At 37.9% G+C, this 17,125-nt stretch overlaps 3 protein-coding genes across 4 annotated transcripts; 1 reads left to right on the top strand and 2 right to left on the bottom strand.

The window, feature by feature from the left end:
- The first annotated feature begins 878 nt into the window (after positions 1–878).
- On the top strand, positions 879–12,155 carry LOC149740406 (uncharacterized). The gene is made up of 17 exons (XM_089871780.1): positions 879–1,177; positions 1,449–1,738; positions 1,909–2,025; positions 2,250–2,326; positions 2,407–2,555; positions 2,903–2,961; positions 3,297–3,386; positions 3,579–3,662; positions 4,000–4,194; positions 4,465–4,661; positions 5,210–5,348; positions 5,807–5,991; positions 7,151–7,253; positions 7,366–8,230; positions 8,493–11,210; positions 11,327–11,411; positions 11,489–12,155. Exons 1-17 carry the CDS (start codon positions 1,048–1,050, stop codon positions 11,676–11,678), a joined length of 5,673 nt encoding a protein of 1,890 aa, XP_089727906.1. The 5' UTR covers positions 879–1,047; the 3' UTR covers positions 11,679–12,155.
- Positions 12,156–12,189: 34 nt separating this feature from the next.
- Positions 12,190–15,654, bottom strand: LOC149740405 (ragulator complex protein LAMTOR3-like). 2 transcript variants are annotated; one of them, XM_089871824.1, is made up of 8 exons: positions 15,159–15,301; positions 14,474–14,890; positions 14,124–14,271; positions 13,454–13,683; positions 13,173–13,294; positions 12,972–13,119; positions 12,629–12,727; positions 12,190–12,470 (listed from the first exon to the last, which is right to left on the bottom strand). In XM_089871824.1, the coding sequence occupies exons 2-8, from the start codon at positions 14,768–14,770 to the stop codon at positions 12,297–12,299; spliced, it is 1,218 nt and encodes a 405-aa protein (XP_089727950.1). In that variant the 5' UTR covers positions 14,771–14,890; positions 15,159–15,301; the 3' UTR covers positions 12,190–12,296. The 2 variants fall into 2 exon arrangements, with proteins under 2 accessions (XP_089727950.1, XP_089727951.1); XM_089871825.1 differs by lacking the exons at positions 12,190–12,470; positions 12,629–12,727; positions 12,972–13,119; ... (1 more) ...; positions 13,454–13,683; positions 14,124–14,271 and adding an exon at positions 15,497–15,654 and having other exon boundaries at positions 15,159–15,310.
- Positions 15,655–15,660: 6 nt separating this feature from the next.
- LOC149740404 (osteopetrosis-associated transmembrane protein 1-like) lies at positions 15,661–17,066 on the bottom strand. Its single transcript, XM_089871830.1, has one exon. It carries the CDS (start codon positions 16,914–16,916, stop codon positions 16,032–16,034), a length of 885 nt encoding a protein of 294 aa, XP_089727956.1. The 5' UTR covers positions 16,917–17,066; the 3' UTR covers positions 15,661–16,031.
- Between the last annotated feature and the right edge of the window lie 59 nt (positions 17,067–17,125).

Genomic DNA, 17,125 nt, shown 5'->3' with positions numbered 1-17,125 from the left:
CCGACGAAATAAATCTACCTTTTTTGACCACTCAGCTGGCGCTGTTCAAACTTATTCGACCTTTCAATAAAGTTTTTATTGTTGGAGTAAACCGACATCGTTTTAAATTTATATATTGTAACAGGTTTATTGGAAAATTGTTATTGCTTGTAAAATATAAACGTACATTTCGCCCGACGAAAACATCCATTAGCAAGAAAATAAAAAATTTAGTTCAATCAGAGTATACTAAACACTCTGGTTCAATCGTATAACTTTGGAGTTTTTAAAGTGGTACTTTATGCTTTCTAGGCACAGTACTAGTTATAGATTAAGCAATGAGTTTGTAGGTGGAATTTGGGTTTAGTGGTTATATAGCGGTTTATAGGCACTGAAGAAGGATTATTACCTAGCAGTAATTCTTTTGGTAAATTAAGTTTTTTATTCCAATATATTCGAATTGTGAAATGGCGCGTGTGGAGTTGAATTGTCAAGTTAAAGATTTTCCCGCCTTCCCGCCATGCACCTGTTTTGGTTTTATAACAAACCAAACGTTGTTTAATAGCGCAACTGGTTTAACTCCTTTAGTAAATATAGCAGTATTATGTACTTAACTCTATAAACAGACAAAACCTTGTAAAATGTCACAGAAGCACGGATTCTTTTGGAAAAGTTTATTATTATCACGTGATTTGCTGTAAAACTACTCAAGCATAAACAAAGTCTGAAAAAATTCGTGCGAGACTATTTTTCGCCTATGTAAATTACTTTATTTAATTGTTTTAGGCATCTTTCATCTATTTGTATACTATTTTTATCGTTTTTATTGTATTTATATATAAGTATAGCGTATATTTGGTCATTAATAACGTTGTATTGAAATATATTGCCGTTGTGCGTACATAGGTTACAGTAATTTAGCCTATTCAAACCCAACAGGTTTTATAGTTTTAAAATAATGTAACAAACCATGTATACCTGTGGAACTTAATGAATGAAGACCAAACATAATTTCATGGATTACCAAGATTTTGTCATCGATTTGACTTAGCCACACCATAATTAAGGATGACTTCTGAGCGAAAATATTCTCGAAGACTACCCAGTGTTTCGTGCGATGAGGTTAATATTAGTGGATTAGGTTCGTCATTGAACTCACACACACCAAGCAGAAGTAGAAGGTGTTCTGAAAAACATGGTAGGTCATTATACATTATGCCACTGAATGTTAATTTTTACCACGTTATTGACAAATGTAATTTAATAACGGATACGAGCCCATGCTTTTTTAAGATGACACTTGGCCCCATAAGTTACATGCAACAATATACAGTGTGTCTAAAAGTTTGCCTTATCAGCATCATTAGTAGGATATTACCATTTCTTGGTATTTTAGACTAAATATTGCTGCACAATATGTGTTTAATCCAACTACTTGTCTGATGACTGATGTGTCTGATAACTTCCAGATCTTGAAGCAAACATTGATGAAAACCGCACCGATGGAGACGACAACAACAATAACAATCGCAGTGCTTCTGCTTACCTTTCCAAACTCCTCGATTGCAAAGATTTATTGAACGACCTCGATGCCTCCCCTTCCCCTGGTAACCCAGAGCTGGAGGCAAATGGATTCACATACAACTCCCTGAAACCTTCTACTCCAAGCACATCAAACATGAGGAGTGCGATTCAACGCTCAACATCGTTGTCACAGAAGAGACAAAGCAGAATCCCAAATCGTCATAAGCCTGCTGAGGTAATATAGTTCTGCCGGTATTGCTACCTTTGTGCTGTTTTATCCAATTTATATATACAGTTTTGATTTGCATTTATTTAGGGGTTAATTGCAGCAATTATCCAAATTTGTCTACATAATATGAACTATGTTGTGACTGAGCCATTTTTATTCAAGTTTCTGTTTTTTAGATATTTCGGAAAGATCTGATCAGCGCTATGAAAATACCGGATACTTCCCAGTTGTTGAATGAGGAATATTGGATCATGCAAGACCCTTGGAGGATTGAATGGGAAAAGGGAGTACAGGTATATGAAATAATATTAAACTAATACAAACATCTATTCAAGAATACAGTTAATAAGTTGCTAGTGAAGAATTTTGTAAGCAAGTGGAGTGGAGTGGTGTTTCTTTGTTGGAAATTAACAGATGATGTTAATCGTAGGGGGAGGGGGGGGATTTGTTACTGGCCCAGTTAAAATTTACATGTAACTTGTTTTATATGATTCATAAATCGTTTTTCTTTTTGTAGGTTCCTGTTAATGCGAAATCGGTGCCAACGAAAAATATACAAATTGTTCCGAAAGAAACATTGGGCGACTTTCGAATGTAAGTTATGTGGAAATCATCAAATCGATCTATATTACTTTATTTATAATTTATTTACTTACTTTTGATTTTTGCACCAGGCCACGGAAGATGTTAAAATCAAGTCCTGACATCGGAGACAGAGACATGATTGATCTGAATGTATTGGCGGATTCCACATGTAGATATGATTTGGATGAAATGGATGTAGCGTGGCTTAAAATTATCAACCATGAAAGGAAAATGATGGGTGGGTTGTGGCCTTGTGGGTGTTTCTGTGGTTTCATGAGGCTAAATAATATATAGATCTTAGTTTTTGTTCTAATTTTGTTTTCATGTAGTTTGTTTTCCGATGTTTGACTCAGTCATTCGATTCCATTTTATGTGGGTAAGGTCTTTGTCACAGACCTGGAATTTAGCATAGATTTAGCCCGTTATCCCCAAACCCGGGCAGCTAATGTATGTCTAATATCTTATATCTTTCATGGGCTTGACTAAAACTTGCCACAATGTCAAAATTACTGTGTAACCTGGCTGAATGTCTGATAATAAAAATGTGCAACCTTTGTATTTTAATACTAATTTGCTTCCTTACAGGTCTTGCCACTCTTGATGAATTTTCCATGGAACAAATAATGGAGGAGCTTGAAACTCAGGTGTGTTGCATAATATGTATAGTAAACAATTTAAGCTATAAGTGTATCGAATGTTTATTAAGTGTGCACTCTTATTACTTTTATAAATATTAGACCAATCTTATTAAAATTGTTAATAAAATACTGAAAGGCGATTCCCCCAATGCATTTACACACTATAAATATGTTTTACACACTGCAAAAATTAGAATTTGTAGATTTTGGCAATGGGGCAACCCTGGCCTACATCACATAACCTCTGCTCTACCAAACTTTGAGCCTTAGTTTACTCTGCTAACTTGGTGTACATTACAATTCAATGAATTTATTCTGACCATAATTATCTATACACACAGTGCCACGATAACATGCAGCTTGCCATCAAAACCAAGGAAGGATTAGGAATCGAATATGACGAAGATGTTGTCTGTGATGTTTGTAGGATAGTAAGTTCATTTTTCCTATTCTACCATGCGTATAAGTACATTAAAGCCATTGTATAATGCTAGGCAGCTGGGCATATTTTATTTGCAAGGTTGTTAATACTTTTTTCCGTTTTTTTGTGCTTAATGTCTGATGATTCATTTTTGATTTGACGTATTTCTCAGTGTGTTTTAACCATCTCATTTTCAATGCAGCCAGATTGTGAGGAAGGGAATGAAATGGTTTTCTGTGATGGGTGTAACTTATGTGTTCACCAAGCTTGTTATGGGATTTTGAAGGTCAGTGTTATCAGTTATGCTACAACAAACATAATCAAAAAATTGTTTATGCAGCTTTTTATAATGAATTCGGTACACGCATTAAAAATATTTTAGTATAACGCACCTGGGACAAAAATCTTCCGCGGATCTGCTGATTTCAGAACCTTTTTTGTGTTAAAAAGGTCATCGTATAGACTTGTATTTTAGCCTTTACATATGTTGTAGTTTAACCTTTACATGCATCGTACTTAACGCCCCAAGACCCCTAGGACAAACATTTTGAGGAATTTGGATCTCTATTCTCATCCTTGTTACAAAATTATCAGCATGCTCACTGATGACATGAATATTGCAGGTTCCTGTTGGAAGTTGGTTGTGCAAGCCGTGCGCTCTCGGCATCCGTGGCTCCGCCATGTGCATTCTGTGCAATAAGAAAGGAGGAGCAATGAAGAGCACGAGGTCCGGAAACAAATGGGCGCATGTGAGTTGTGCTCTCTGGATTCCTGAGATCACCATCGCTGATCCTGATCGAATGGAACCAATCACAAAGGTGAGGTTTTGTTGATATTTGGAGAAATTTATTTGCATTAGAAAACTTGTTGGGTCGATACATTTAATTTTCTTTGCAATCAATTTTGCTTTTAAGCATTTGAAATGTGTACAGGAGTTTTTTCATACTTTAAAAATGTTGTTAGAAAAGATATGTAATTAGAATTCTTGAACTGTGTATTTACTCACACCACTTGCAACAGACACAAGAAACCGGCTTATGTATATAATATATATATTACATGATGAATGAACCTCTACTTCACCCCAGGTATCCCATGTCCCATCATCAAGGTGGGCACTCCTATGCAGTATATGCAAGGACAGGGTTGGTGCGTGCATTCAGTGCAGCGTGCGCCACTGTGTCACAGCGTACCACGTTACATGTGCAATCGAAGACAAATTGGACATGATAGCAGACTGCGGTGTTTCACCTTTGGAAGGACAAGAGGATGCCGTCATCTTCAGGTAAGGTTTACTTGCGGGAATATCGGAACAACACACATGGAATTACACACAATGGTCAAAATGTGCACACCAATGTAATTTATAACACATGCATTTGAACTTACTGGGGTACAGTGTAAATACGACCCTTTAGTTTATGCTACATTTGGAGAGCACCGCAACAGTTTTAAGTAAATAATGATACAGTATGTTTGTTTATGTATCTTAAAAACATCATCCGGAAATTTTTAGTACTAGTATTTTTATATCAAAAAAATGTTTAGCTTTTAGCTGTTAAATGTTCTATAGCTCTTTTCCAACTTGACCTTTTAGTGTCAATCGTGCTCGATTTTAAAAAAATCACTAAGATTTTGTAAACATCTTTAATACATGCACAGATCATCTTGTAAGAAACACAGCACCGTGTAAATCATACTCGATTGCAAAAAAAAAATGTTAACATAATTACTTTGTCTAGAGATCATATTATAAGAAACACTGCCCAATGTCAATCTACTCGATTAAAAAATGTCACTAAAATATTGTTAACATTATTACTACATAAACAGATCGTATTGTAAGAAACACAGCACCAATAGGAAGGAAAGCGATGGAGAAGATGAACAAACAGAGGAGAGGATAAGAGGGATGAGGCATCGGAGGATCATGGAGCTTGAGCAGGAGTTTTATACTCTTGTTAAATACCAGGTGGCTGATCAACTGTGGTTTTGCTGGTGTATTTGTTGGGTTAGAGTATAGTACTGTGGGTGGGGTAAGATGGGACACCTTTAGCACATAATATGCAAATTTCCTTACCACGTTTTGAACAATTAACAGCGGTCTATGGGAGTCGTGAGGATACGGTTTTTATAATCCTTTGAATGTGCTTTCTGTACTTTCAAATGGGATGAAACAATAGAACGAAAAAGTGTCCCATCTTCTCCCACTCTACTATATATATACACATAAAAAACCATCCACCAACACTAAATTTGCTGCAGTTTTTTGTCAGAAAATATAAAATATAAAAAAATGTCTGTAAAATAGTTAAAAAAATTTTTATATTTCCGTCTGTGAAATGGACAAAACTCTCAGTTGCATGTTGTTTTGTTTTTTCCGCAATTTTTTTAGTATGTTACCTTTTCATGACCCGCTATCCTTTATAGGCTGTTGCGAATGCATTAAGCATTCCATCACAAACAGCACGAGATGTAATGGAGTATTGGAAGTTAAAACGAGCAGCAAATTTCAATCGACCTCTCATCACACCTAAACATGAGGAGGGCACTGCACTCGCTGAAGCTGCCGAAACCAACTTACAACGACGCTTGAGGATGTTCACGCATCTAAGGTGAGCTGAGTGGCTAATATTGTGATAAAAATTGTATAAAATGTGCTTCCTGAAAAAGGTAGTTTCTATAAATTTGGGTGTTGCATATGTGTGAGTCTTTTTTTGTGTTGGTCCTGAAAATTTGCATTGAGCATAAATTAATAGAGACCGACCGATATCACTTTTTTCCACCGATACCGATATTTTTAGCTTTTACCGATACCGATACCGATATTTTACCGATATTTGTCACTATAGCGAAACATATGAAATGATCAGTTTTAATCAAAAGTAATGCCTGTATTCAAGATATTGCAAGTTATAGAGAAAAATTGGTTGGTCTACATGTTTTTAGGAAACATGCATGTTCTTAGGAAGGTGTTGCTTTTGTACGAAACTAGGACGCACATGAACGCTAAACTACAACGCACGTGGACGTTAAACTATGACACACGTGGACGTTAAACTACGACGCACGTAAAGGTCAAACTACGACGCACTTTAAGGTCAAAACTACGACGCACGTAAAGGTCAAAACTACGACGCACGTAAAGGTCAAACTCCAACGCACGTAAAGGTCAAACTACGACGCACGTAAAGGTCAAACTACGACGCACGTAAAGGTCAAACTACGACGCACGTAAAGGTCAAACTACGACGCACGTAAAGGTCAAACTACCACGCATAAATACGACGCACGTAAAGGTCAAACTATGACGCACGTGGACGTTAAACTAGCACGCACGTGAAGGCTAAAGTACGAGGCACGTGGACGTTAAACTACGAACACACGTAAAGGTCAAGTAGGACGCACGTCGCTTCGCACGAACTATTAATATATCGGTGAAATATCGGCGCCGATTATCGGTGGAACGTAAATATCGGCCGATAATATCGGTGAACCGATATATCGGTTGACCTCTATAAATTAATAAACAATACAGCCTTCAAGTGTAATTGTTTTCATATTTTTATGTAGCCTATTCAACTTTCAGCACTTACCTGCACTTGAAATATTCTACAGTCTACTCTACACTGTTGTACCTAATATACACCCATTTAACCAGCATGCTGAAAACACAAGTTTGAGATAAATTTCTCTATTTTCTCTTATACAAAATGGTTTCAAGGGACAGTACTGGTTTTGACCTCAATTGCATAATACAACTTTTGAATACAGGCAGGACCTTGAGCGTGTGCGTAACTTGTGCTATATGATTGGAAGAAGAGAAAAAACCAAAAGAGCCACTGTCAAAAATATGGAAAGTGTTTTCTTAACACAGGTAAACCACATATGGTTTCAGATTCACATATGACATTTAAATTCCTGGCTGGCAATGCTTAATACAAAACCCAATAGTATTATGTTTAAGAAAAGTTTTTCCCTATTTTCAGATGAAGTATTTGGAGCGTTGTATGTCTCGGGATGGTAAGTTTGAACCACAAAGAATGTTGAAAACTCTCCCCAAGTTTGGGCAACCCGAGGTGTGTGAACTTGCACGGAAAGAATCCGTTCTCCTTGCTAAAACTCCAGAGTGGAATCCCTCTACGGAGAAAAACCAGCGCTTAATGCCTGAAGAAAAACTAAACAATAAAATAGAAAAGGCTGCCCAACAACAGGAAAAAACTCTTGTCAAACTGGCAGAGGTCGGCGAGACTTCGGAACAAAAACTTGTCCGGTCCCCAGTAAACTCATCACTACGGCACAAAAATGGACTCCACCGCAAAGCATTCCTCACTGCGTGTCGGAAGCATGAATCACTCAGTCCTCGGAAAACTCTTCCCAACAAAACTGATGTTAAAGATGAAGTGGAGGAAAAAGTGGAGAGAGTTGATAACAGGAGGAAGAGGTCCATGAGGTCCTCGGACACTGACAGCGAGTCACAGTCGAGCAAACCTCCAGTAAAAAAATCGCAGCGAGCAAAAGCGTGGACTACGTGGCGTGCGACTGGTGCAGCTGCTTCTCCTTCAGCTTTTACCATTAAAACTGAAAAGGAAACTAATGGGAAAGAGGAGAACATTGTTGTGGGGAAAACCTCGAAAAACCTCCCGTCCCCTCGCGCTAGTGTAGGGGGTGATGCTACTCCTGTTATAGCGGAGACTAAACCTCGTGAAGCAGCTGGTCGGGTGACTCGGCAAAGTAGACTGGTCGTCAAATGGGATTCAGATAAAACAGATGACCCGGAAATTGTGCAGAAAACTTCTGATGATATTAAGCAACACAAAACTATCAACCTACGCACCAACAAATCAAGAATAGGTAAGTTGAATTAATTTTCTTCTTCACTAATAATAAATTGCCGGCAATTCTTTAACTACAATATGTGAACTTCTATGTAAGTTTACATCTCTATCAAACAGTTAGGTTAGTTTATTGGTTTCTTTTTACTTAATTTAATGTCAATACATTAACTAAGTTCTATCTTGTATTAAATTTTCCTGTTTTGCTTTATAAGGGTTTTGTTGAAAAACTGTGATGCCTATGAAATCTAGTACTTACATATTCTTGCATGTTTTTTCAGTTTCAAGTGAATGTTCATCAGAAAGTGGTAAAAACAAGGAAGTTGCCGCTTCCCGGCCTGCGGCTTGCTCGAGAACAATTACGCGCAGTTCTAAATCACGTGACAGTGTGGACAATAACCACAGTGACACGCCCACATCACGCCCTCCACTCAGACAATCGGCGTTGAAGGCAAAAAACGATTCAGGGGCTCTTGCTCTATCATGTGATGAGGAGGCAGGGCAAGAGCTCCTGAAACCTGCAGAGGATGACCAGGAGAACATCCAGGTCGGAGGAGCCGAGAAGAGAGATGATGAGAAAGATGAGGAAGATGTTGGTTACCGTGGCGACATGGATGAATCCGACACCGAACTCACGAGGACACCGTGTGGCCGGCACAAGCAGAGTCACACGGGACATAAACGACCGCATCGGTTAAACGTAAAAACCACAGACACTGCAGATTCTAGTGATTACTCCTCCAGGTCAAGGATTTTAAGTAAAACTTTTCCCTCAAAACGAAAAAGACTAAAATCTATGCAGAATCGAACCAGAACAGATTCGCTAAAAACTGGTGTTTTGTTCAAAGGATTTAAAGATCCAATTGAAGGGGTTCCGCGAGCCCGAACTCGCTCCCAAACTGACACAAGTGATTCAAACCGGCCAAAAAACTCCGGAGCCGTCGACGATATTTGCGATAGATTAGCACACGAGAGTGAGCACAATGTTACCACCATCGTCGGCGGCCACTCCGGTAACCTCATCGTCCCCGCTTCCTCGAGTTCCGTCTCGCACCCCCCTCCTGCGCATGTCAAGCAGGAGTTTCACCCACCAGGGCTGGATAATTTTCACAACCCCTTACAAACAAAGGGGTTTTACCCCACTTTCATGCCCCCACAGCCTTACCACTATATGAATCCTCAGGATATTTATTACACTTCCATAGCACAATACCAAAGTCACCCCATGTGGTCAATTCTAACCGAAGAACAGAAAATGAAATTAACGCAACAACTATCTAAGAGCTTATTCCCCACAAATTATTACCAGGAGCCTGCACCCAACCACAAATCTCCTATCCAGCCAATGCCAGATTCAACTCTTTCCCCAGAAAGTCAACCAGTCCTCCCTCCTGCTATGCAAATGCCTGAGAATGTTGATCCCCAGCCAGCCATCCCCACCTTACCATCTGCATGCGAGTCTTTCCCGCAGCCAAGTCCTGCCATTCCACTGAACCCAGAGCCCTCTACACAAGCAACAGCTCATGAAAACTACCCTGAAAATCCAACCAAGAAAAGCAAAAAGAAAAAAAAGAAAAAGTCAAAAAAGAAGAAAAAGAAGCGAAAACGTCAAAGTTCGGACTCTTATTATTCCAGCAGCAGTTTCAACAGTGATGGCAGCTACGGTGAATTCTGTGTTGAATATTGCTCAACACTTGACCCAGCTTTGCAGGCAAACAATGAAAACAGGGGTGACGCTCATGAAGAAATTTCTGTTCCAACTGATACAGCTATACCACAGGTATCAGTACCTTTAACGGCAGAAAATGTGCTCCAACCCAGTGAAGAACCTTTTGTAACAGAAATTCCGAATAAAATTAAACCTCGCGAACAAATTGAAACAACTTCCACCTCTCCCCCACCAGATCCTGGCACCTCAAAACTTCTTCTTAAAATTGACAAGAAACGAATTGTTCTGAGCCAAGACAGTGATAATTGTGACTCAGCTGAAGAGATCAAGTCTTCCAGTGACTCATCAATTATTTCGGAAAAAGATTCTGAGCCTTCCGACAAGGAGGGTGAGGAAAAACTAATTGTCTCGCCACTCAAACTCAAGTTATCCGCAACAAAAAGTGATAGAACTTTACGGAACGGCCTCATGCCTTGTGAATACCAGATACTGGAAGGTAAAATAGAGGAAAATATTCTGTTGGATTCCCCAGTAAAATCTGAACCCACTGTGAGCAAAACACCAGCACAACCAACGCCACAGCCAGTCACTGTTAATCAGCTGTCTCGGACGAGTTCAGTACCTCAAAAAGTAGAAACAGGTGTAGTGAAGCGTCAAAGCAGTGGCCATGTTGCTTTAAGAAGGCTTGGGTTGCCGTCGCAAACTGTAGAATCTTCAGAGGTACCAGAAAAAAGAACGCTGCGAAATAGGAACCAGCCAAACAAAGCAGAGACTAGCACTACCGCTAATAAAAAAGCTCCAAAGCAGGAACAAAAACGCCCAAGTTTGGCTTCTGTTACTCCCATGACAACTGAGAAGAGAAAACGTGGTAGACCTAAAAAGAATCCTAATTCCACTACATCCAAAACTACGAAACCCAACACTGCTGCGTCAAACGCGAATATAGACGCTTACATTTCCATCAGCCAACATATGTCCGACACCAGTTCCACCACCACTTGCAGCTCTAATGTTCAAGACAGACTGGGCCCTCTTCTTGGTAAGAACGACGAGCAGAGGAGCAAATCCTTCTCCAGTGACTCATCCAAGCATTCCTCCATTCATCCCAGCTTGCAGCCAGAGCGACACTGGAAAAAGCGAAAAGTCCGAGAGCATGAAACTTCCGTGACAAAACCACTGCCCACATCTCCCGAAGACATCCTGCCATCTCCACCTCTTTCTTCAGAAATCCAAACTCAGAATCCTGATTTTTTGGTTGAAAACTCAAAAGACAACTCAACAGTAGAACCAACAACAAATGCTGCCATTCCTAATGCATTATCTGAAAAAGGTTCGTATTTTATAGTAAAAGTTACCACTACCTGTACCTGCACTCTGCAGAGCATTTTCTGTTAAAAAAATAAACAAAAACAAGTAAAGGTACTGATTTATTTATATCTTTAATAGAAACAGAGTCAACATCTATAAAATTGAATACTAGTTCAGCAAAACTTCCAAGTTTAAGAAATACACCTTCTCCAACTCCTAACAAGTAAGTTCATTAACAGTTTAAATTTATATTTAATATTTTAAAAGACTATTTTCTAACATTGTATCTTTTATATACAGGTTCAATACCTCTGGTGTTCATCACACAAAGTCATCTTCATTATCGCAGCCATCAACGCAAGTTGTACATTTGGGAAAAAAGGAAATAAAAAATCCAGTAAAACCAGAAAGTAAAATATCATCTGACATTTCGGAAAGTTCCAAACCTAGTTCGGTTGACGTTTATGAATTTGCGGACTTTGGGAGCTGACATGGTTTCTTACACAAGTGTGCTAGAACCGCTTACTCGAAGATAGGAGCATTTTAACTAACTTCCGCTATTGAAGGTGTCTCTTATTAATCCCTTGCAGTTTGAGGCTCTGCCTTTTTCGTGTAGGGAATTTTAATCTGCGTTGTGTCTACTGTGAAACCTGTTTTAACCGGTTATTGCACTTGATTGTGCTGGTTTAAACGCGGAGAGAAGTTTCGATTCGTTTTACACCGTGTCGCTTTAAAGGTTATTTTTAATTGAAACACCACATAAATTGTGTATATTTTCTATACAGGGAGATCTGTTATTTTAATATCAAGACTTGTCTGCCTTCTTTTTTATTTCTCCCGATTTTCGTACGTTCTTTGAAAAAAATCATTCATTTTAGTCCATCATGTCGTGTTTGGACAATATATTTTATCTGGTCGTTTTAAAAAATCAATAGGACTGCAAACGAGTACAAAACTATTTATTCTATTTTACTGTATCTCAAACTTTAATGCAGCACATCTCAAGTCAGTAGAAATTTATTGCGAAGCCCCAGATTTAAATACCAGGGTATGATATGACAATGAACAATATACAACAGGTATTAACAGTTTTTAGCCACACATCCATCTACATTGGTGATGACCATTCACTCAGTATTCTCCTTGCTTGTTTAACTGCAGCTCTTGGTGGAGTTTTCATGGTTGGTTTAGATGTTGTTAACCCGTCACTGCAGATCAAATTTTTCAACATTTTCCAACCAGGTAACACGTCGTCATCAGTATAGGTTGCACTTGTTCTTTCCTGAAAACAATTACAGGTATTTTTTAAACCCATTAAATAGTTAAGACAGCCAAGGTAAATAATTATCTTACATCAGAAAGTTTGCAAACCAATTACAGCTAATTCAAGTTTAAATACCATTAAATAGTTAGACAGCTAAGTTGAGTTAAATATCTTACATCAGAAAGTTCATCTGCTGACATTGGTTTGATAGTAACCACCCACGGTGACCATACATGGTGTTGCTTGAGTGGATGAAAGTAACTCTTTTCAATCGCCTGACAAATAAATTTTGGCAGTTTAGTGTTTTGACTAGTATAGCCACAGTTTTGAAACAATTTTATCTTTAGCAGATACCTTACCACCTTTTTTCAAATAGAATGGACATACATGGTGTATTTATACACCTCATGCTCACACAACTTACCGTCGAGGTATGGTGTCTTCATATACACCAAACATATATGGTGTATTCAAATACAATATTGACAGACAATTCAGAACAGGTAAACTTATACTTACAGTGAAATCTTCATCTTTCTTTTGTTTCTTAGCAACAGGAGCGTCTGTTTCATTAGGCAAGTATCCAACAGAGTAAAAATTCCACAGGCCAACCGACCTACTGCTCTCACTGCAAAAGATTCCTGGGTTTGAAGAATCTCCATCAGACCTGATTAGCAATTTATTCAGACAAGGCACGTGGCAAACTCAATTGAGACTTACTTTGTATCCCATCCAGATAAAGCAAGAATAATAGAAGACACCACCATCAAGTTTTCAATGTCATCATTATCATTGAAATCAGCTGCCGCACAAAGCTGAACCAATATCTTTTCTGACAGTTCCTAATGTTAAACACATAGCATTAAAATGTGCTCCTACCAAAAAAAAGCTTAAACCATAGCACAGCTTAACTACTCCTGAACTTTTAAACAGTTGATTTTTTTTGTAATGAGTATGTTTTAATATTTGCATATCTTATTTTGACAAATTCTTATCTTTACCATTTCTTCCTTTACATCGTCTGTTATTAAAGGGAGATCATTTTTTAAATGCAGCAATCTCTTTGCCCGTGCTTGGAATTCCTCCAACATACAAGTTTGTTGCTGTGTGTTTGAATATCGTGGATGAAATGGTATTATGAAGGAATCATTGCAATAACTGCTCGACCACGAGCATACTTTCATGTGCCCACTCACTATTTTCGAACGAGTTTTCAAACATTGCTCTTCATCTGTAAAAATATTATCAGTAATTTTGTTTGGGACACTCAACACTGACAAAGATTTCACAAGATGTGGTTGAAATGCAGGGATGTACACTACAGAATTTTGAACCTATGAGATTCCAATCCTTTTGTTTTTGAATCTAATTACGGGATTCGGTATTCTGTTTAATGACGTTATCATACATCATCCCTTGAACTAAACGCACAATTTTTTATTTTAAGAAAAACAGATTCTTGTGTTTGTGGTGCTTTCGAGAGAAAACCCTTCGCAGCGTCTTTCAAAGATTGCTATACGTTTCAGCTCAGCCGTTTTTGCTTCATACATTTTTTCTTATAAAGACAACAAGATTCGAAATAAAGTATTCTAGGATATCCTAGAATACCTAATTATTCTGTAATGTGCATCCCTATATGAATGCAGCACAAGGAAAACATTTGTGACTTACAGTTAGTTGCATTGGGCCATGGAAGTTGAACACACTGTACAGCACCACAGGATGAACAACACACCATATCTTCACCACTACAGCGCCAACCATACTGTGCGTACAACATTGGGTTCAGTAGGAGAGGTTTTCCACACCAGTTCTGCAACTTCAAAGTAAATTCAGTTACTTTTGGCACCCAATAGTCTAAAAGTTCTAATAAAATTACTTGCAAGGTTTTATAATATTAATTCTACATAGTTTTAAGAACATATTCTATGGATAAAAGTTCAGTTATTCTTAATCTGTATTTATTGCTGTTTAATGACTCAATAGCTACAATACAAAATCCACAAATAACGAAGCCTTACTGTAAAAGATTTTACTCGTTTTTGAAATGCTTCTTTAGATCTCAGCTTCTCACTTCTGGATACCACTTTAGGGGAATCCCCGAGATTTTTATTTTTCCTAGCTAAGATCTGTGGATTATCCACAGAAGACGATTTTTCGACGGGAATCTCATTTTTTTCTGAATCTGCTTTTTTAATTGAGTTAACAGCAGATGTGAGAAGAAAACTAAGGGTGTTTTTAACTTGGTCAACAACAGTTTTACACGGGCGTATGGCTGGTGGAATGTTTTCTGAGGAGTTTTCAGATGTAAGCTCCATTGTTAATCCTTAACAATCTGCTTCAATCCGTCCAAAGATAATTTAAGTTCTTCTCCAAGGTTGAGTATAAGACCTGTGTTTGCTGAGCTGCTTGCAATGAAGCTTAGTGTCAGTGGTTGTCTGCAGAAAACAAGTAAATAGGAATAAATGTAACATGTTTATCCTCGCATAACTATGAATAAATGTCATTTGTTTATCTTTTCGTGAATATGCATAAATGTAACTATATTTTTAATTTTGACTGACGAAATACACAGCCCATAACGGACAATTGATTGGAACAATTGCCCTTATGTCTTGCGACTCTTGCCCAAGGATAGATAAGTCCACAATGGTAGCAGCGTTGTATAACATTTGTAGGACACTTATACTACAAGAAAGAGTGTACCTGTTAAAATGGACAACTGTATAATTACTGTAGGAGCAAATGAAGTAATTATTTTTCCCAAAGCCCAACTTTCCAGATAGATCAGATGTAAGAGGAAAGGTGCTCAAATATCCAGATCTCAAGGCAAATTCAGGAGCTTTCTCGTTGTTCACCTGAAGGTATTAAAAGATTAATATATTGGCAATAATTTCACTTTGGCTTTTTCAAGGTTTTTTCACAAAAAAATACTTTTGTAAAACTAATTTTGTTCAATATTTAAATAAACTGAAAGTCACTAGTCAGTCATTTCAATATCATATATTAGATAATACACCAAAATTAAATTTTTCAAAACAAACCTTTAGAACAGGAACTCCGTCTCTGTCAGACACAACAATTGCACATAAACCACTGATGCTGCTCAACTGACGATATAAATATTTCTTTAAATCTTCAGACATTTTCAACTTGACAGAACACAAAACAATTTATCATGGTAAATTCACTAAATTAATGTTGAGAACTAAGAGCAAAAATGTTCACAAATAAAACATCAATAAAACACAGGTATTGAGAATGGAGCAGCTTATTTCCTAAGCCTAAGCAGTTTTATCATTATTAATATTTACACAAAATATATACATATATATATATATAGTAGGGTGGGGAATGATGAGAAACCTTTTTCGTTTCATTTCCTCGTCCCATTTGGTAGGACATAAAGAACATTTAACGAAATATAAAACTGTATCCCTACGACTCCTATAGATCGTTGTTAATTGTTTAAAACACGATCAGGATATTTGAATATTAGGTGTTAAACATGTCCCGTGTCCCCCCACCCTTCTGTATAATACAATGCACTGGTAAACACAAAAAAGTATACGAAACAGATTATAAGGCTACTCTAATAGAAGTTGCCCTTGCACGATTTGCATGTGCCCACACCCCCACATATAACAACACAGGCATTGCACAAACTAAAGCAGTGAGACCCCAAATTTCCCCCTCATCAGGCAATGCAACAGTACAGTGATAAGTATTGCCCCAATTTTTCCTGGTATAGTTCATAGAATCAATGAGGTCACTGCACAAGTTACCTTGGCTTTCAACAGATTGGTACAAATCGTTTGCGTCACAGTACAAGTTCTTACACATGTTACATACTGTTTCATTTTTCAAGTGAACAGCCGGCAGCGTGTTTTTTGAATAATTACCAAAACATAGAAGCACTGCTTTTATTTTACGCAGTAAAGTTTTCGTAGTGTTCGTTGGTACGTATCGGAAACTGCCATTCACAGTTGGAATTTTTTCAAAACATACATCGCAGTTCGATTTCTTCCAAATGCTTGTTACGAACTCGTAAGTCATTAACACGACTTGAATATTGTCTGATCTTAATATCTCACTTTTGCAACCGACAGTTTCGTTCGATTTATCTTCATCATTTGTAATGATAGTGTAGCTGTTTTGTACTGAAATGTACTCGGTGACACATTTTTCACAGTATTGCAACGGGCGGGCGTTCGTAAGCGTGCAGTTCATGAACAACACGGTTGCTGTGGTAAAGTTATCAAGCTCAATAAGGCAACTATCCGAAATACCCCCCTCGCCAGATTCCCATGCGGAAGGCCACTGTTCGCGCGTTATATCGGCTGTATTACCATCTTTGCCAAGATATGACGTGAGTATTACTGGAACATCTTGGGCATAATTTTGAAAAAATGCACCAAATATCACGTAGAGTGTTACGACCCAATACAGCTGGATTTCAGCCATAATACTGCCGATTTTTTGCAAGAAATGCGCTAGTTTAACTGTGAAAGTATCATACTTCCCATTTCCTTGAAAAACGTGATCAAAATGTAACAACAATTAACGAAAACTATGTTTTTGCATCAACAGTAGGAACTACTCAAGCGTTGCAAAAATCACATGATATGTGAGAACACAGACACCGTATAAATTGTTTGAGCTTGCTGGCTGAT

This window comes from Ciona robusta, chromosome 2 (assembly GCF_009617815.1).
Source record: "Ciona robusta chromosome 2, ASM961781v2".
NCBI lineage: Eukaryota > Metazoa > Chordata > Ascidiacea > Phlebobranchia > Cionidae > Ciona > Ciona robusta.
Note: the sequence above shows the minus strand (reverse complement) of the source record. Positions and strands in the feature narration are given on the sequence as shown.